Genomic DNA, 21,848 nt, shown 5'->3' on the forward strand with positions numbered 1-21,848 from the left:
TAGATGTATGTTAATATTAAACATAAGGTGATAACATCCATTCTTCTTTTAAGCTATTACAATAATGTAAATGTATTTAATTAAACAAAACCAGAAAAAACTCAAAATTACTTTCAGTAAGACAGATTTTTTTAAATAATTTTTTAGGCTTTTCTTAAATATTAAGAAAAAAGTCTGGTGGATGGCTGCAAGTCTGCTGCCTAAAAATTCAAATCTAAACTTTATATCACTCATGAAACGGAAACACTTTAGCTCAATTTAGAATAATATATTGGTCTGCAGAGGAAGTGCACACTGAACCCTGCTGTCTCAAGTACACAGCCAAGGGGTGTCTAATCTGAAACGTGTTGGGTGCATGCAATAAATCCCAAACGCGTGGAGGTGAGCAAAGGGCCCCATCTGCTCTGTCCTAGAGCATGCTTAACTAGGCTTGTCATGGTCCTACTGTTAAACTGGAATTTTTTCCCTAATCTTTGAGTTAGACATGACCAGATTTGCAAGCAGATTTACAATTTTCACTAATTTTCCTACCATGACTTCAAACCATACTTAACAAAAATACATTCTGGACTCTTTCAAAGGCAGATTTACTTTTCTGCAGCTGTTTCCCATAGATCAAGCTCTTAGCTTGAAGGTTAGGGTTTTAAAACAGCATGAAGATGAACTTTGAATCTTATACCACTCCGCACCCCCAGCAAATTATAGTTTGAGAAGCATCAAAAAATTATTTTCATAACCAACCAGAAGTAGGTTGCACACATTGCAGAGGTTGGCTTGTGGTTAAAGATAAGTATTTAATGGAAACACTTCCACATGTATAAAGTGACTCATTAAACTATTTCTAGATATTTAATCTGCTTCTATTTTCACAAACTAACTTGAACCCTCTTTGCTCTCTAGCATCTTGAATGTGTTGGAGCTTTTCACCCCCTCCTTTTTTTGAGTCCACATTTAATCCAAATGGTATATATCCTACTATCAAGACTTAAAACTCCAGAAATATATTTGTCATTACCAAACTTTGATCGTGAAGTTTGACAGCTCTGACATATTTCTCTCTGAATTTCTTTTAAATTCATTATTTTTCTAGTTTTTAGACTTTTAATTTGTTTTTATTTGTGCATGTTTTTCTTGTTTGTTAATGATAGTTAAGAAAATTAATAGCAAAAGTCCATTCCATTTCACTTTTGCTTGTAGATATTTGTGGTGATTAGAGTATCAAAGATTTTGCCAGTGCTTTAAACAACACTGTACCTTTTATTTGGCTCTTGAAGTAGATAAAAGACAACTGTCTAAACAGTTCATGAGGAACACTTTAGAGAAGATAGTAAAGACTATATAAATCCCTGTTGGTAATTCTGGGGGCCATTTTTCCTTGTGGTTTGTGTTTTCCTGGGAAATACTTTACCTCCAAGTGGTAAGTTTAGGGCCTTTAGCCTCCACTTCTTTAAGGATTGGCTAGGAATTTCTTATCTTTCTACCTTTTATATGTTATGTTGCAATAGTCTGCAGTGACATGGGTGCCACATTGTTCCTCTTGAAGTGCTTTGGCTCCTCAGCTCCCTGATAGCTCAGCCGTAGAATGAGAATTAAGTGTCTGTATGTTATTTCAGTGTTTGTACACAGACATATCCATTAGTCTGTTCTTTTGACAAAAGCTGTGTAAGCACAGGGCTTTCAGTGCTGCTGGTGGAGCCCAGGTAATTCAGCTGTCAGAAGAAAGCCCAGAGGGGACAGAGCAGGGCAGGGACTGAGAGCAGGATCAGAGAGCAAAGGCAGGAACTGGCAGTAGTTTGAAGGAGAGGAGAGGACTGGGATGAGGTTCTGTGCTGGAGGGATGTATTTTGAGAAAACAAGAAGCAGAAAACCACAGATGTCAGTACAGTGCAGGGAGAGACAGATGTACTATGTGAACTTGCCTCCACAATTAAAAATTGAATATGCAACATACAGAGTCCAAAATGTATCTGCTATCTGTAAATAACAGGAAAATCACTGAGAAGGTTTATTGGTGGAGGGATCCCATGTAGAGAACAATAGCCTGCATCCTGTCCTGCAGAATCTCTGTTCTGGTTTTGCAGACCTATGGGTCAGTGCTTAGTCATGTAAAACTGAGGCTGACTCCTTAAGAGTTGTTTTTTACTGAACCCTACAAGAGCACTGTGGTACTTCCAACATGGGTGACCAAGGAATGAAACAGCTTTGGTTTGGCTCTAAAACCACAATAGCATTCTGGGTGTAGTGTTCTGTATCTGAATAAAAGCTTTTAATGCCAGATGGACAGCGGCCAATTTAACAAAGAGTGATTTTTCTTTTCAGTTAATATATATTTAGGAGAAAAAGACAATAAATCTTTGCCACAATCTTTTACATCCTAAAATGTATTTTTTAATATGCATTGAGGCAGGCAAGCAATGAAGCTTCAACTATTTTTGTACAATTAGAGTTTTAGATTTTTTTGTCGACTCTTAAATTAAAATTACAGGCTTCTTTCTGAGATTCATAAAGGATTAGAGACAGTTGGAAGCAATTCCAAGGTGCAACTCTACAATGAAAGTTATGCCAAGGGCTTGAATAAAGGTGCAAATCAAAATGTAATTTGTCTAATTCTATGTTTGCTATACACAGCCACAAAGAATGGGCACTGAAAGGGGTAGTGGAAGTGTTTAGGTTTGTTTTCTGACACAATTCTTCTTGAAAGTCATTGTGTATTTAAATATTGTGAGGTCCAGAGATTATAATGTTCTGTGGTCCTTGCACGACTGGGCTCTGTGCAATTTATCCTCATATGTGTCTATAGATCTATAGGAAATAGTTTTTCATAAGTTTTTTTTTTTTTTTTTTTTTGGTAGCATTTTGTTTTCAAGAACTTTGAGCATTTTTTAGTGATTTTGGGAAAAGAGATTGTAACTTCCGAGAAGTTTCTTTAGTCTCCTCAGTAGTCTAGACCTAGTAGTCACCTCAGCTTTGGAGGAATTAATTTGTTTAGTTGAACTTTCCCTATGAGAGGTGGGAGAATGGCACTTCTAAACTGTATAGGAGAAGGCTAATGCAAGTAGAAATATGATTTCAGCATAGTAAATAGTTACTGTGCTCTGCAAAACATTGGAGCTATGTGACTGAATTCTCTAAGCATTAAAGCAAGGAAAGTGTGAAAAATGTACTTAATTCATAATCAACCAGATTAACTTTTATTAAGAGTAATTTTTCCCTGTGCTTAAGGTTTTCTAATCTGTCCCTAGATGATCTCAATGTGACCCATCAACACTGTGTTCTGGCTGGTTTATCCCCTCGGTTCAGCTCCACTCACAGGGTGGCAGATGTAAGTACCAAAACCATTTCATTGCTTGGTCCCTTGTAAAGCCAGTGTCCTGGTGCCATGTATGCAGCACCCTGGTGTCTTATCAGAATTGTGCTTCATGTTATGCTTATGACTCAAACTCTTTTCATTAACTGCTGCTGTTAATTTTTGACTGAGGTACAATTGGTTCTGTATTGGTATTGGCCTTAACTCCCAGGTAGGCTTATCAGATGTGAATTGTGAATGTGCTGCACCACACCCCATGGATTGCTGATGAAATCTAGTTGAGAAATACAAATTTTCTGAAGTGACTGTATATAAGTTTTTATTGTATCTTTATAGTCTTCAAGAGGAACATTGGAATACATACTTGGACAGTGTGAACTGGCACTCCAGAATTTACAGACTGATTCTGATTCAATGGCTTTGTCTTTGAAATCACTGGAAGCTGCAGTGGTGAAGCAAGTAGAAGAAATACATAATGAGGTGAGATGATCTACACTGAAAATACTTCAGCCAGGTCTGAGCAGTGCAGTCTCCTCATCCATGACTGTTAATGGCAATTAAGTGTGTTCAGCTGCTTACAAGGCATTGCTTTTTATGAGTTTGCAATGTGGCTTTTATGACTTTTTTACTTGGGTACAGTAATAGGGATTATCCTGGAAGTTTTCATTTTTCCTTCTTAAGATCCCTCTGCTGGTAAAGTGAGAGAAGTTTCACAAAATACTGCACCAGAACTGACAGTGTGGTGGTCAAACAGACTACTCTGGCACTTCTCTAACAGAAAGGAAGAGAGAGAAGGGATTAGAGGGAAAGGAGCAGGTAGATTTTTTCAGTTATTCCTCCCTGGTTTTTGTTGAACCAGTTTTTTGCATAATGCCATGGGTGGCACAATTGTGAGTGTGGGCTCTAAAGTATGTTCTGAAGAAAATACAGTGGAAATATGAGGAACATATTTAAGCAGGTCATTTAGTGCTACAAAAGATGCAAGTATTCATGCACTTGGACAGGATTCCACTGAAGCTGGAAGTGCTTTCTTGCTTGGAGCTGTGCTGTATTTCTACTAAGATAAATTAGAAGCTGTACAAAGGTCATTTGCACTCAAATTAGAATTCATGTAAAATGTTTAAATTTCTGTCTGCTGAGGAATACATTATTGTGTAGTGCTACTAAAACTTTGTAGAACGCATTTTTATCTGCATTGTGTTTACAGCTGGTAAAATGGAGCATAGTGTTGGCAAAAGATTCACGCCCTTGGCTTTTACCAAAACAGCTCCTGGGGCAATTGAAAGAAGTCTGATGCATGCAGGGGTTTACAAAACATTAATCAGGCTCAGTCCATAAAACTGCACGCATATGTGGTTTGCACAGCAAGGGCCACAGGCACAGCTGGGATAAATTTGCACGGGTCCTTTAACATCAAAGCCATGTGCTGTTTACATCAGGTGAGAGAGTAGCCCCTGGTGTTTGCAGTCACCTGAATAATTTTGCAATGTGACATACAGGGATGTTTCCTGTTACACATATGGGATATACTGTAACAGCAATCCTTGTTTAACTTGTACTTATTGTGCATTTAGTAGACACACTGGATCTATATTTAATTTGAAAAGAGACTACCCATCCACCTATTTTACTATTTTCTTTTTTTTCCTTATTTTTTATCCCAAGGTCAAATCTTCACTTGCTATTAGAGTGCTATGTAAATTTCATTTATTACTGCACAAGTAGACAAAATTTCTAGGGGCTTATCTCTGTGGTAAATATTTTTTTTCAAACATCAATGAGCTGAAAATATAAAGACTTGTGAAGCTAATGCAACTTTTCTTGTATATAAAAGCTTCCTACCTTGTTGCATGATAAATCTTTGTCTTTTCAGGCACTAATACAGGTTTTAGGTTGAAACTTTATGAGGCAGATGGAAAAACAAGGGACTGTGTTGTTTCTTAAAAGAATCAAACTGATGAAAATGAATCTTTCATTTAACTCTCTTAGTTTTTTAGCAATTTTTAATGCAAAATCAAAATAGCACTAAAATCCAAATCTCCATAGGATTAAAGAACTGCCAGTTCACAGTTTCCCAGTTTTGCCTGTGTATTTCTGATATACAGCTTTCTGTGCTATTCATAAAGCTCCTTGTATTTTTTTTTCTTCCTCTGAACCAGAGATCATGAGCTTGAAATGAGATAGTATCTAGAGGTGATGATATTTTATTTTTAAATATTGTCATAACTGAAGTTCTTCAGTTTTAACTCTTATAACAAGGTGCAGCCATTCCTCTTGGTTCTTTATCTTCCTGAAATGCTATGGGTTCATTCTTTTTACCCCCTTGCTGCTACCTCCAAAGCAATCATCAGAGAGCATTAACCAGAGCAGAACCATCAGAGTACCAAGCTAAAATCTACTAGTTTAGCAGATTCACAGACTGTGCTGAAATTAAGTGCTCTGCCAAATGAGGCCTGGATGAATTATCTGTGTCTGCTCCAGGGAAAAAGCCTAAGAGCAGGTCTGAAAGAATGAGGAATGGTTCTGTGCCTTCACTTTTGTACTCCTGGGCAGGAAAATTGACTTGCTGTGCTGATAAAGTGTGTTTGAACTGAGGATCTGAAGCATAGGTGGAGACTTCATTTTTTTCCAGTTTTTTGGTGGGCAGAGAAACCTCTGAAAGAGTATCTGGGGGGTGTCCTTACTTGATGTTGGATTTCCCAGAGTTCATTTTTCAGGGCCCTGTCTTGGATGTCTTGACAGAGGTATTCCTGTTGAAAAAGTGAGATGCTAACCTGAGGAGGATTTTAGCATCTCTAGTGGGCAGCCAGGTGGAAGTTTAATTTAAACCTAGCTTTGTTGTCATGGTCTCCCTCACTAAAACAGCCTTCAAAGGAATATCTGAGTAATTGCAAGGTATGTGCTGTGTGTTAGATGTGTGAGTCACTTCACTCCCAGTGTGTACTTTGTAGTTGTAGGTAAAGATAACCTTAATTAAGGGTGCTCACGTGCAGTTTGTCTGTGCAGCTCGTGGCCTTGCAGTCTGCACAAACTCTGCAGTGGCAGGGGGTGGGAGGGTGATGCAGTTACCTGGCAGCTGTGGAGGACAATAGCCTGACAGCTCTCACACAGTCACAGCCAGGCTGTTGTTTGGTCAGGAATCATTTATCCCAAAAGAAACGGTCTTGCACAATTCTCTGAATGGCAACCTCTTGCTCCTCCTGCTTGGCTTTCCTAAACATAAACAGCTGCTGAGCACAGCCCAAACAGAGCTACAGGGCACCTGGGGAAAACCACTGGCAACTAAATTCTTGTTAAAGGAATTAAATACTCCTGGACAGACAATGTAAATGCTCATACATATAAGAATAAACCTGCAGAAAAGATCTTCACCAGCCTGTTCTTCACATTTCAAAGAAATTTTTTCTTGCTCTGACTAACACAAAATCTGCTAATAGTTCATGTTGATGGGAAGTACTTTCAAGGCTTCTGTATTTGCCGTCACCAAACCAACATTCAGATGTCCTCAGTGTAGTAAAACACCAGAGAAGTCTTCTTTGTGTCATGGGATTGTGTTGAAAATATGGCAGGTTTCAAACTAAGTGCTTAAATTTGAAAGGTAGGGGTTTGTTCCCATCAGGGTGTGTGCTCAGCTGTGATAATCAGATCCTGATTACCATGACTAAAACTAGAGACTGAATTGGTTGCCCTGTTGCTTGTGAGGTACAGTCACTTTTGCCCACAGCAAATCTGTTTTTATGGCAGCAGGAGATAAACTGAGCTTGCAGAATGCTTGGGAAGGCAGAGACCTGGGCTTGCTGAGTTGAAGGGATGTAGTGTTGGACACTGAGGTCATGGGTGAGAAGGGAGAGGGGCAGGCAGCCAAAGGAAGGTTTGTTTTAGCACGTTACAGTGAGCATGGTTGGTGGCTGCTAGTATGGCAGAGAGGGAATATAGATCACCCACGTGTGTGGCATTGAGTAACCAGTACTCTTAAATAATTGACTGAGGAGCATTGCCTCACAAAATATCAAATGCTACTGTTGGCCTTTTACTACCCAGTCTTGACAATAACCTAAAATTGGCCTTTAATCATTGCTTAAAGGACAGCTTGAAAATATGTTGAGAATAGACACATGAGGCCTGATTCTGAGCTGACTTGCACAGATGTAAGTCGTGAGTGAAAATCAATTAGAAGATGAAAATAATTCCTCAGACACTCAGCCTGTACATTTCTATATGCAAATATGTTTAAGCTGTGTCATCTTCAGTCATGTAAAATACTTTCTAATGATAACTGAAGTTAGTTCTCATGTATGGGAGTCTCCAATTTTAAAATCCAAGAGCTGTTCACCTGGGAGTTTTGTCACAGAAGATGAATGTTCTCTAACTTCCATTCCAAATTTTTGTGTCTCTCCAGTATTGAGTGTTGAGGTTTTTCTAGTGGTACAGCTTCTCCTGTGCATGGAAGGAGACTTCAAGAGAAGTGAGTTCCTGCTACAGAGAAAAGTTATTACAGAAGAGAAATCATGTCACCCTTTCCTCATCAAGATAATTTTCTGTCTCAGAATCAACACATATCTGTTCAGAGGTCATAGTTCAGAGCAGACACTTGTCAAGCAGTTTAGTGGCCAGCTTGGAGGGTGAAACATTTTCTCCTCAACCCCGATTTATTAACCCAGGTTAGAGCTGCGCAGAGATGCAGTGAGATGGATGCAGAGCAGAGTTTGGTAGCTGTGTGAGATGGCAGTCCACATCATTAAACAGCCTCTTGTTGCAATTAGGTACACACTGACCTCTGATGAGACCAGCTAAGCCTGCAGAAAATGAACAGCTTGTTGCTCTACTTTATGTCTTAGACTGAAAAAACTACTCTTTTGTGTCAAATTATAGATATTTCCTATGGAATCAAGATACATTTAAATTTTGGCCAATATGCCAGACTGCATTTAGAGTGAAATTACATAGATTATTGCAACAAATCAATATGGCTAGGTAAAAATCAGATTGACTGAAATAGATCTATGATGAGTCATATTTTAAGATTGATTTTAATAAAAATATTTTTTTCATTGATTAATGGCCTCATGATTAATTTCATGGAACCTGTTTGCCAGACAGCACATTATAGAGGCCAAAAAACTCAAAAAGAAGGGAAGAGAGAAAAAAAAGAGTTCTTAAAATTCTAACTGAGTAATGGTTTGGTCAGATTTCTCAGAACTGCATATACTGGTATTGTTTATTTATTTTTGTACCAAACCATAACTGGATCCTTCATCTCTCATATCTCATTAATATTATAGAGGAAGCAAAGTTTCCTTCAGCTTTTTTTTTTTTTTTCTTTTTTTTTTTGGAAGGATATCATCAAACTTCTGTGCTGAAAAGTCATGGGCTAGCAGTCAGGATTTTTAAAAGACATTTTAAAATATCTGTCTCTGCCAACTAATCATGTTATATTTTACTATAATATTCCTTTTATACACTGAAAATGTAAATATTTAATCATGTTATATTTTACTATAATATTCTTTTTATACACTGAAAATGTAAGTATTTTTTATTGTAATCTTTAATGCATGGACCAAACCTTTAGTTAATGTTAACTGGACCACTTTCAGATTTCTGTAGCTGTTCAGTTTTCTCTTGCAGGAAAGGGAGTGTTAGGTGACAGCTTTGGGCAGTTTCTTTATTCTCTCACCTTGGTTGGTTGTCTTTGTTTGCATCTTCAGAGCTGAGCAGGGATAAACAAATCTTCTTTGTGGTACAAATAATGATTAAAGCAGCTTTGAACTCAGTGTGAAACGTAACTACCACAACAAAGATAAATATGGAATTCTAAAGACCAGGACTATGGATTACTCCTAAGGAGAAGCAGCATCTTTGCTAACTGGGCTGTCTGGTGCAGGATGGGAGGCTGTGATTCCTTGTGTGCCACCCTCTCATTCCAGAGCAACTGGGCTCCATTCTAGCCATGTTATTACTGCAAGTGTTTGTCCATCTCCTGTGACTGGAATGATTTGAAACCCACAGTGTTAATCACGATAAGCCAGAGTTGGTGCATATTTGGCTGGAATTTTTAACGTTTGTTATACATGTACACCATGTAAAAAACAGGGGGAAAAAAGAGAGTTGAGTTTTGCACCTCTCTGGGTTTGAAGAGAGTAGCTCTTCAAGAGTAGCTCAGGTCACAAATGGATGTGGATTAGAAATGAACAGCTGGGTGTATTTAGAGATGAAGAGTAAGGGTGTGTTTGGAAATGACCTGCTCAGGTAACTGACTCCTTTCCTATGGGACTGTTCAGGTAGAGCTGGATTCTTCCATTGCCCCATTCCTGCCCCAGGTAAGGACTCTGGATGTTTATGGTGCCATGTGTTTTTATCTTGCAGGTTGAATTTGAGTGGCTTAGGCAGTTTTGGTTCCAAGGCAAGAGGTACTTGAAGTGCACTGATTGGTGGCTTAAGCCTATGGCTAAATTGGAAGAATTTTGGAGAAAACTGGAGATTATGGTAAGCACTAGTTTTAAAGTCTAAGGCCTCTAGGGCCTAATTCTAAGAGCACTCACAATTATGTTTTTAATTGTACTGTAGTAATGGGTTTTAGACTTTATTCAGAACATATGAGAAGCAGAATCAATGTCAGCCTTTCACTGTCTCCTCTTACTTTTATCCCCCAGTAGCCAGAAAAAATGTGAGCAAAATCAGATCCAAAACCCCAGGATTTTAGTTAGTTCTTGACTTTGCTTGTTTTTAAAGTTTGAAAGCCTCATAAAAGCCTCATATGAGCCTTTTAGAGCCTCACAAGATGACAGCCATATATTGCAATGCTGTGCATTGTCAGCTTTTTTGTACAACACCCTGACAGACACCTCTGCTAGTGACAACAGTGGTGCATGTGTCTGAGGAAAGCTGAGATCAGAATTGGTCATCTGGAAGTACAACTGTCTGTGGTCCACCTGCACTCTGAGACCAAAGCCAGAACCTGCAAGAGGGGATTATTTCAAGAATAAATGTAATGAAGATATCTGGGTACTTCAAAGTACATCGAAATCCCATTTAAAAGGGATTCAGTGCCAAACACTGTTCTCCTGCTGCTGTCCATGTGGAGCCTCAGGTGAGAGCCTGTGCTCACAGAGTTCCAGAGCAGTTGCCAGTGTGCCTGTGGCTGGGTTTGCACTCAGAAGGGGCTGTGCTGGCAAACCCACTGTCCTCCTCTCCATCCATCTGCATCAGAAGCTGCTTCTCAGTCATTTCTGCTGGCCACAGCATAAACTAGCCTCAGTTTGCCTGTACTGGCTTGGAAGAGTTTGTGCTGCAGCTGAGGATGCTGAGTACCATTTGGATCAGGGCTGTGTTTGGGGTGCAGCAAGACCCTTGGGTCTGACAGGCAAAGCTGTGGCTCAGCTGCTCCTATGCAGTTCAGACTCGGAAAACACGCCCAGAAAAGTGGACATTTCAGTTGTGGAATCACTTGCCACAAGAATTCACTGAACATAGAATTTTCCTAAAGGAGAGAAAATATAACTTGCTTATGTGTTTGGGTTCCCCCCCCCACCACCTTTTTTTGGTGTTCTTATGTGCTCACATTCTGGAATGATCCTTATAATTTAAAAAAAATCTTTTGGTTTGTTTTTCTTTCAAATGACAACTTACTCTCTTGTAACACAGGCTTAGATGAGGTAGAGACAAGAATGTTTGATATTTTATATCCATTGTGTGTTGAAAACATGGAAGAACAGCAAACTCTGGAACTCTCAAGGGTTAGGTTTTCTGCAATTGGTGTGACATTGCCATGTGTCTCTAATTAGAAACATGGTGGCGTCAGTGTATCTCCTTTCAACAAGCCTCGGGATGATATTTATCAGCAAACCCAAGCTTGGGCCAAGACAGAAGCTGCTTCTAATTTATATTTTAAGAATCGCTTTAATGTTTTATGACTTATAACATATTAATCACAATTAATTTCAGCTATTGGAGGAGACAGAGGAGAATGTTAATTGGGAATGTCTGTTTTGCGGGGTCTCTCGGTAAACTCGGGGCGCGCTCCCGGCGCGGGGGCGTCGCTGGGGCCGGGACGCGCGGTTTGCGCGGCGGCCGCCAGGGGGCAATGTTGAGCCGCGGTTCGGCGCTGCCAGCCGGGAATTGCGGCCTCGGGAGCGGTCCCGGCTGCTCCCCGGCCCCATCCCGGCTGCTCCCCGGCCCCGTCCCGGCTGCTCCCCAGCCCCATCCCGGCTGCTCCCCGGCCCCGTCCCGGCTGCTCCCCGGCCCCATCCCGGCTGCTCCCCGGCCCCATCCCGGCTGCTCCCCGGCCCCGTCCCGGCTGCTCCCCGGCCCCATCCCGGCTGCTCCCCGGCCCCATCCCGGCTGCTCCCCGGCCCCATCCCGGCTGCTCCCCGGCCCCATCCCGGCTGCTCCCCGGCCCCATCCCGGCTGCTCCCCGGCCCCATCCCGGCTGCTCCCCGGCCCCATCCCGGCTGCTCCCCGGCCCCATCCCGGCTGCTCCCCGGCCCCGTCCCGGCTGCTCCCCGGCCCCATCCCTGCCGTCCCATCGCACAGGAAATCGGCCGCGGCTTAACAAATTCAACAGCAATTTAACAGAAAAAGTGCAGTTTTGGTGCATGCTTAGCTTCCACAGCTAAGTTAAATCAAAAGGGTCTTTTTGATGGTACCCGGTAGTCTGCAGGCGGTGGGTTGGTTGGTTTTTTTTTTTCCTCCAAATTTGTAACTTTAGCTGGATGATTTTTGGAAAAAAAGAGAGATAATACTTTAAAATGCTAAAAGTAAAATGTCTTAGAGTTTTTGGTCTTGTTTTGGAAGGATTTTGCTGCTTACAAGGAATTCTTTCTTAAAAGAAAATATTTAAACATGTATTTTTCCTTTGTGTGTAAGCTGAACAACTGTTGACATAGCTTTTTTACATATGTGTCTAGAGTGATACAAAAGTCAGTCTCAGGGACCTTCTTTGTCTTTTTTTAGGTTTTCCCCTTGTTTAATAATTTTTGAAACTTTCTTTTCTTGTTTATCTCTGATTCTGCTAATTATAATTACTCTTCTGTCACGGCAGAGTATGATAAAGCAAGAAGTTTAGCCCAAACCTGTGGGCTTTATTAAATATTTTTTGTACATTATAGCAAGCACACAATTTTATCATGATGTTTATTCCTGGCATTTCTTTCCCTGAGGATAGTTTTACTTAGAGCTCACTCTTGTGATGTAAATGTTAAACCTTTCATTTGAATGACATTCTGATAAAACATCACATTTCCCACAATATTACCTCATGAATTTATGAGCCATTAAATCCGAAGCAGTTTAACCAATCCTCCTTTTTTTCTCCCCCTCCCTTGAAAATATGAAGGCTATTCATATGTTGGAGGGTTTTTTTTTAAAAGTCATCCAAGATTAACACGTTATCGCCTGCAACATCAGGATAAATGCTTGCAGAATTCAAAGGGAGAGTTACCATTTGAAAAAAGACTGTACAGGCTTTGCTTTCTGGGTAAAGAGAAGTCTGAAAAGCTGAAATCTCATGTGATGTGAGCAAGTCTTGCTGTAGCTGTTCTGAGATTCAGTGGAGAGACAATTTGTCTCTCAGGGTCTGATATCATGCAAACCTTGCAATCTGACATTTATTTTAGCTATGAAAATCTGTAACCACCACACCAAATCTGTAAGAACTGCAGAAGTCCAACAGTCTTTTTTCGGTTATTTTGTTTTAGATTCGTTCACATGAGAAAAGTAAAATGTAAATCAAATTTTGTTTGTAAATGTAAATCAATATTTTTGTTTGTGGAATGAAAAGTAAACATATATGGCTTTACTTGCATGTTGAATTTTTGAAGGCTTTTTAAAACATATCTAGTGCTCCTTAAAAAATAAAAAAGGGCCTTACATTGCTATATGGTGTGAATTGTATTTCCTGCTTTGACAGTCCATTTAGCAATGTAGCAATGTATTTATATGGCAGTTGGCCTTAATAACCTTTATTGACTTTAGTGGGAAAGAGCCAAGACTGGCATTATTAAAATGTATCAATTTCATTGCAGTATAAAATCACAACATATATAATTATGTTTGGTAGGCTAGGCTCCATTTAATCCCACCTATTTATGCAGGAATTTGGCAAGACAAGAGAGCGTGGAACTGAAATGTAGAGAGAAGTGTGAGTGACTTGGAGCTGCATTTAACAGCACAACGGCTTCACTGCCTCCAGTGCAGGCACTACTTAAAGGAATGAAACATAGATCTTGGGGAAGTAATTTCTTAATGGGATAACTGAAGCACAAGTAGTTGTTACACCATTTGTTTCATTTTTTGGCATTGATAAGAGAGCTGAGGATAATGAAATGCTGCACACCTTTTAGTTTGTAGTAGTGTAAAAGCAGAAGTGTGCACACTTGGTGTAAGCAGAATGATCAAAGTGGCATTTCATGCAGGCTTGGATCTTTCTGCACAGCTTTCATCTTGATTTGTAAACTTTTTAAAAACTATCTTTAGTCTCATTATTACTGTTATTCTCAATAACAGGCTTTTTATCAGTTTTCACAACTGAATTGAAATCAGAGAGCGAGGCTATTTTTTTTGTAAAATTATTTTTCTTTCCTTTTTGAGGTCTGTTTCATTATTTGCTCCTATTGCTATATATGAAGTATGTCATAGTTTCAGCTATAAGCCACTATTGTCAGGGGCTTACAGCCTGACAGTTAGAATTGAGTCTACACTGAAACTTGAGCTACAAAATCTCAGCCCAGAGCCATTTTTTTTCCTCCCAAATTAAAGCAAGGGTTTAAATATGTATTTAAATCAAGAGTATTTCAGTTCCCAGATAACCATGAAAAGCTCTAAGAAAAAATACGCTTTTACAAGGAATTCTCCCAGCTTTTGTAGACTTTGGCACTTTAAACAACTAACCAATTATTTAAAAAAAAATAGATAATGGGATCACAAACAGGCTGGTTGGTTGTTTAGCTTCTTTCAGAAATTGCATAGCAACTTAACTGACACTTGAATTGGTTTGACCTTGTCAGCCAAAATTCCAGGAACTCTGAGGAATTATTTTAATTTCTCTTCTGGTTTTCCCGTGGTGCTCAGATATTGCAGTGTCACACTTTATTGGAGGGCCATGTGGCCACGGGTGATGGGATTTGCCTAATGAGCTGTGAAATGCAGGAACAACATGGCAGCTCCAAAACCCAAATTTTACCCATATTTATTGTCTTTTGGGGCTCTCCTTATCTGTTTAGGCCAGAGCCTTTAAATAAATGTATTTTTGGCAGATTATATTTTGTGTACACTGGAAGTCAGATGTTTCTGGAAATGTATCTTTTATCTTAAACAGCAACAACAAAACCTGATCCTGGAGACTTTTTTTCTTTTTATTTTTCTTTTTCTTTTTATTTTTTTTTTCTAGCAATAATTTCTATGACCCCAATATTTTTAGCTGTCAGAAATGGGAGAAAAGATTGAGCATTGTCTGTAGCAGAATCACAATGAAACTGTAAAAAGAAAAAAAAAAAGTAAAGTTGTATTGCACATCTTTGAAGAAAAAAAATTATTTACAATTCTGAGGGAATTCAGACTTAAGCTTCCAAAACAACATGTGTGCTGAAAGCACAAAAGACTGTGTTTATGATTCTCTTTGAAGTGTTTCTGCAACAGGATAAGGAAAATTTTAGAAACTGTCTGATAGTGTTCAGGGTAAATACTTAAACCCCTTTAGAGAATTTCACACACAGATACTGTGCAGCAGAAAAAAGGATACTTATGTTTCCTAAAGCTGCTACAGCCTACAGCTTTGTACTTAAAGACAGAGGTGTTGAATAGAATTCTTCTGAGGATACATCCAGTGACAATATCTCCAGGAACATCAGAGCAAACCAGTGGATAGCACTTTCTGTTTTAACCCTTCCGTGAGCTGGCTGAGATCTGAGCTGCGTTGATATCAACCTCTGTAACATTTCTGTGAGAAACTGGAATTGTTCAAAGGGCAGCCTCCCACTCAGCAGCATTCTGGGAGAATCACTCTGACAGCATTAAGGTTGCAATGTTCACTGGCATGAGCCAGGAGAGGTTTAGGTCCCTGTCTGTGCTGTGGGACGTTTCTGATGGCCCAGCTGGGGTTGAGTTGTGAGGCTGTGCCTGTGCTGTGCTCCTGCCTCTGCCTCCCCCTCAGCTGGATTTGCACCTGAGCTGCAAGTTTGACATTTGTAGGTGTTGCAAGTTTGACATTTGTAGGTGTTCTTTGCACACAGCTGGATCTTGGTGAGCGGCAGTTTTGGATAGCTAGAATTCTGTGCTCTTGGGCTTTATTCTTGCTGTTACAGGGCTTCTTTCTGTGATCCTCACTATTTTTATACTCTTAGATGTATACAATTGTGTGTTCTAAATACCTGCACTTGCATGTAAAATCCCACGAGTTCTCTGCTACAGTTTAAGGCATAAATGTATATACCACAATCACCAGAAATCAAATTTGTTCTCCCAAAACCTTGGGTGCATATACACTAGAATAACAGAAGATCTTTGTATTAATAGTGTTTTTATTGAGGCTTATTATTTGTTGTGGAAATAATGATGTTGTAGTATTGAGCTGTAGTTTTACCTGTCTCATTATTCTTTGCAAAGTCTTTCACAAGGGCATGGAGTGAGAGGAAGAGGGGGAATGTTTTAAACTGATGGAGGGCAGTTTAGTTTGGATATTAGGAAGAAATTGTTTACTGTGAGGCTGTCAAGGCCCTGGCACAGGGTGCCCAGAGAAGCTGTGGCTGCCCCATCCCAGGAAGTGTTCAGGACCAGGTTGGACAGGGCTTGGAGCAGCCTGGGATTGTGGAAGGTGTCCCTGCCCATGGCAGGGGGGTTGGAACTAAATTATCTTTAAGGTACCTTCCAACCCAGAAGATTCTATGATATGCTTTAATGTTCTCAGAAATATATTTCCTAGGAGAAAAACTTAATAAAAGACCATATTTGAAGACTGGGAATAGTATTTCTTGAAAAGAAATTAATCTGTATTTTTAGGATTTGTTATATGCTATATAGGAATTGATTAATTATTACCAATATTTAAAATTATTTCTAGTTCTTATTTATTCAATCCTAGAAGTGATCAGATACAGAGCTTATGCATTTGTGTATATATGTTTATGGACATGCTACACAGAAAAAAAAGGATTTGGTTTGATGTTAAAACTGTGAATTACAGTGGTTTGGCAGCAATAATTTGTACTGTGATTGTTATAAACTAGGGTAAGTTGTGATTTTGAATGAAAGTGAAAGCGAATGGCAGTATGACTAAAATGTCACAATCTACATTGCTGTATTTTTTTTAATACAGCTAGTGTTGCTAAATGTGGTTTTATTGCTATTGTATTTTAGTGGCTCTGTAACCACTATAAAATAGAACACAGCTGCTTTGCTTTCCAAGTGGCTTTGGTAGGCAAAGGAGGTGACGTCTGCTGGAAAACTGCTCTTGCTGCCCTGATAGCTCTTCTCTCCTATCTGACCATCAGTCCTTCTAATTCCCAACAAGATCATGGGTGAATAGTGTTTTTGTAATGTGTTCTTTAACAGTTACTTCATCTTTGCTCAAAACTGCAGCTTTCATTTTATACATAAAGAAATATAACTTGGCTTCAGGAGTTGCCATGGAGAGCATTATGGCCTGATGAATTAGGTGCTGATTCTTTTACTGACCCTCTGTTTAACTTGTGCAAGTAACTTAGGTGTGGTTTTCAAAATCAGTCTGGCAATCAAAACATTGAGGTCTAACTTTGGTTTTAGATTGCAGACAATTTCTAATCTTAAATTCCTCCTCAATTAAATGAGGCTAGTTTTTTTTTTCTGTATCTGACAATTACTTATTGGCTATTTCCTAGGGAGAGGACATCCTGCATTTCAAGGAAACCAACAAATTTCTGCCTCCCCATATCATGATTGGAAAGTGTAGATGGGGCCACATAAGAGCTTTTATTATTTTTTATTATTTTTTGTCAGATGGGCAAATTCTGTCTGTTAAGAAAGAACTTACTGTGTTTTGGCTGACCCTGGTTGTCTCCTGGCAGCTCCCAGGTCTTGTTCTCATGAGCTTTTGTGTGAGTCTTTTTTGCACTTTCTGTTTGTCACTACACATGCTTCTGCTTAATGATCCTGAAGCTGTAGATATAATAATGTTTACTATTCTGCAGTAGGAAGATAATTACTGGCTTTTCTCAGATGTTACAAGTGAACATCAGATTTTGGCAGTTTTCCTTGGACTGCTAGTCAATCTGAACTCTATATAATTTTCACAACAGAGGCACTAATATAAAGTTTAAATGTAGCAAATATTTTAAATTATTCTAGTAAAATAATGTGGTTGTTTATCACAATCAGAGTAGTTTTCACAGCACTCATTCTGAATTTCTATAATAGAGTAGAACAATGAAGGGGGTGGTGAATCAGGCTGGATTGTTGCTGGGGGACAGGAATGGCAGCAGTGGAGCTGTGCTGGAGATGAATCCAGCTCTGTGCTTAGCATGCAATGATCCACAAAGTGCACTGTTAATAGCTGGGAACAGTGCATCAGTTCATGTTGTCTAGCTGCCTAGGGATCAATATCATTGTGTAATAAACTGAAGTGATTATTTTTATGTGTCTGTGTATATATGTATGCATATACACACTGCTAATAATTACATTTTAGCTCCATCTTCAAGCTGTGTCCTACATGCTAATGGATTAGAGCTTCACCAGCTAGCTGGAAGGTCAATTGTTTTGTGATGTTGTGGTGGGACTCAGCTTGGATAACTGAATTATAAGACTTTTTTACATGGCAGAGTAAGTTAACTCATTGTGATCCTTTTGGTTTCCTTCTGTCCAATGTCATGCTTCCATTTCATGAAAAAGAAGTTTTTGTGCTGAAATCATTTGCAGTAGTAGGACCACAGAATTCACTCTTTTGCTCAGAAGTAATGATTGGTTGTGTTGCTGATGAACAATAGAAATTATTTTAAGATTAGCCTGTACAAACCAGTTGATGCTGATGCTGTGTAGTACCACACAGAGATTGTACTCTTCAGGCTTCCATGAGGTGATAGAAAATCTGAAAATCAGCAGAGCCTTACATTTCTTCCTGTCTTCTCTTATGGGCAAGAGGAAAGAGCATGATGGTGGTGCATGTCCAGTGGTAATACATCTATCCCCAGGAAGCAGGGCTGAGGCAAGATGAAATTAGTTCTCTATTGCATTATGTAGGTGCTCAAAGCAAAGACCAGTACAAATCCTGACTAGGTCCTAGTCCAAAATGTTATGATGCTTTTGAAAGGATTAAAAATAAACAGAATTTAGATTATTAATATTTCTCACTGTCAAAGGTCTCCTCCTGTAGGTGTTTTCCTCATTAATGCAGCATTACAGGGACTGGTGCTGTCCCTCAGAGGAAGGACAGCAGAGAAAGGAGAGGCTGCCATGCAGGTACACTTGTACAGTCAAGGCTCTTCAAAACATTTTTCCATTACTGATCTTTTGTTGGTTCTCATGTAGGATGTACTTGATACACATACTTATAAAATATTTATACATTCGTGGGTCAATTCCACTGGTGGTTGTTATGCTAAAGGAATTGTGAATTTGCAGTAATTACTGGGGAGAGGAAAAGATGGGGAAGACAACAGGTGAACCAGTCTTGAAAACTCTTAAAATTTGTGTAGATGTTGAACAAAATAAAAAAGTCTCACTGGCTCCTTTAAGAAATCCTAATGTTAAAAAACTTGATAATAGGGCTGTTTTCTCAAGTTTTTTCTTTGCTTTTCATCTTCTACATTTTCTTCTTTAATGTAAAATACTGTAATTGAATCACAGCATTAGCTGGCTTTTCCCAACAAAACAGCAGATTTAGGCTCTTTGCTGCTAGTTTCAAAAGTAATATGTATGGAGAGAGAGCACGAAGACAAAAATTGAGCACATAGATGTATAATCCCAAAGGAATAAACTGACTTCTACTAGACAAGCTGAAAGCTGATTAAAATATTTTTCATCCTTTGGGTATGCAACAGCTTTTGATGATGGAGAGTGTATTAATATTCAGCTTAGCTGCTTGTCGACACTGCAGACAGGTCCCAGGAAAGTCTCTGATACTGACCAGGTTTTCTCACTCTACCAGAAATCTTTATGAGACACAGAGCAGCAGCCTTGTACCAGGAAAAGCCAAGATAAGAATACTGCTATGTCTTTATTTTAGAAATTGCTTTTATAGATTTTTAAAGGATTGAAATTTTTAAAGAATTCTTTTAATGATATAAATGCATTTAAATACAACAAAATAGAATGATTGTTCTTAATTATTTTAAAATAAAGCTGCTGTAATCTAGTTAATTTTCAATTTGTCTGAGTTGTTTGTTAACTTACAAAGATTCAAGTAATAATGTCAATGATCAGGATTTTTGGAGAATGTGTTCCTACTTAAATTATTTTATAACAGTCAGATCTCAGGTGGTGGGGTACTGTTCTCTTAACCTTTTCTATTCCCTTGTAATGTAATACCTACCTTCCAGACAAGAATGAGATGTAAACAGCTGCTTTATCAGCTGATACTTCTTCTGTTCTTTTGTTGGCATGCTGACATATAGGGTGTTTGCTTTTTCCCCTTCCACAGTGACTAAATATATACACTATCTCTGGAAAACATGTCATAGGCTGTGCGAGGTGCCTTTAGGATGGCTCCAGGGCCAAATACTTCCTGTAGTAGGTGAAAGAGCATGGCTTAATCAGCTTAGTTAACTTAATTAAGCTGTGCTTTTTCTCATGGTACAGCTTTAAAGTGTATTTCATTTAGAAACTGTATTTCATAGGTGTGGAAATTCTGTGGGATTTTATAGTGGGCTTGAAAAAGATAAGATTTGCTACTTGTTCTGCAATGGGAGGAAGTGAACTAGAGGAGTGTGTCCTTTTTCCTGAAGATTTAAAGGGCAAATTCTAATGCAGTTTAGATTGTAAATGCTTCTCAAACTAAGAAAGTCTACTCTTCTTTTAATCCCCATCTAAGTTTAAGGTTTTTGTACATGGCAAGAGTTGTCCATTTTCATCCCAACCTTGGCTTGCCTGCTGGTAGATGTGTCACCAGATTCCATGACTCTACACTATTTTATTGTCTTTGAAAGAAGTAAACTAAGGCAGTGTGATTGTGAGAATGTGGATCTTTTCTCCACTGATCTTTGAGTCTCAGCAGAAAATACTATTACATATTAAAGTAGTTTGAACTCAGTTGTTCTTTCTTGAGATGAGTTGCTCTTTCTATTCTTCATGAGGTACTCCATGTTGGGGAAAAGTTCTGATTTTCCTCTTGGGGCAAACACTGGGATCCTAGTGGAACCCTCCTATGTGGATAGAAGAGATTGATTAGCAAGGCACAGCTGGAAACAGTAAGTGCTGAGTGAGTTCCACTCACCAGCTCATCGGCTTCACCTGCCTGGGTAATGTTACTTATTTACTTACCTCTGCAGGTTTCTGGAAGAGCGAGGGGTGGGGGAGAAGCAATCAGGGAAGCAGCTGCTAAGGGGAGGGTGCCAGTGCAAACAGGGGCAGGGGTTTGGGAGCCTTCTCTTGGCAGAATGGCAGGACTGGGGCAAGGTGAGTGAGGACCCCTGGGACAGCAGCTCTGGAGTCAGTGCAGAACTGCTTCCAACCTTGAACCTGCCTGTGTGGGTGGAAAGGACCTTTGGGAACAGTGGGAACAGAAAACAAGCTTGGCATGAAAAGCTTTGGAGGTTGAGAAAAAGCAGGAAAGGATGGCAAAGGCTCTCAGGCAAAAAGGAGTGGTGTGGTTTGAGAGAAAATAGGATGGAGAGGCTTTGCAAGTGGGAAGTGGTTATGGGGAAGATGGCAGAAGATAGAGGTGTAGCTGTGTGTCTTCTTCAAAACCAAATACTGTGGGTAGTGATTTCTTTGATTTTTTTCACCCATCCCTTTAAAAACTTAATGTTTTGATAGAATTCTCTTAATTGATACCTCTGTGCTTTAATAATACTGCATTTAAAATAAGGGAGAGATAATCAAATAAGGGAGAAATAATCTTGTTTAAGCAAGAAATAGTTATGTTGAATGCAGAAAACTATTTAAAGTATGTTGGAAAGTATTTACTTTTGATTCCACATACATAAAATTATTCAGAAAAAAAAGGAGATTATATATGCATAGGTTTTTTTTAAATTTAAAGAATACATATAATGGTTAAGGCTTGTGAGTTTTTTTTGTGTGTTTATATGGCACATGGATGCTTATATATATATATTTATGTATATACAGCCATGTGCACGCATGGAGAGTAAAATATTTGCCTATTTAAGTACTAAGCTCCTGTCCATAATGCTTGAAGTTGCAGAATCTCTCTTAACTGATACAATGTGTTAAGTTTCTTATATTAGGACTTCTCATCCCACTGCTTGGGCATAGTTCTATAATAGACTTTAGTGTTTCTTGATTATATGGGGTGTTATAATTTCTTGATGACTGGTTATGTTATTTATAATACAGAGGGTGTTAATCCTTTGGTGATTAACACTCTATTTGAATTACCAGAGGTCAAAGGTAC

General features: G+C 39.1%; 1 protein-coding gene across 1 annotated transcript in view; it reads left to right on the plus strand.

The window, feature by feature from the left end:
* FTO (FTO alpha-ketoglutarate dependent dioxygenase) overlaps positions 1-21,848 on the plus strand; it is a 223,875-nt gene that overhangs the window by 54,370 nt on the left and 147,657 nt on the right. The window contains exons 5-7 of the mRNA XM_036390117.1: positions 3,243-3,322; positions 3,644-3,787; positions 9,674-9,793. Coding sequence (XP_036246010.1) covers positions 3,243-3,322; positions 3,644-3,787; positions 9,674-9,793 — 344 coding nt within the window. The remainder of the gene's footprint in view (positions 1-3,242; positions 3,323-3,643; positions 3,788-9,673; positions 9,794-21,848) is intronic.

This window comes from Molothrus ater, chromosome 12, assembly GCF_012460135.2.
Source record: "Molothrus ater isolate BHLD 08-10-18 breed brown headed cowbird chromosome 12, BPBGC_Mater_1.1, whole genome shotgun sequence".
NCBI lineage: Eukaryota > Metazoa > Chordata > Aves > Passeriformes > Icteridae > Molothrus > Molothrus ater.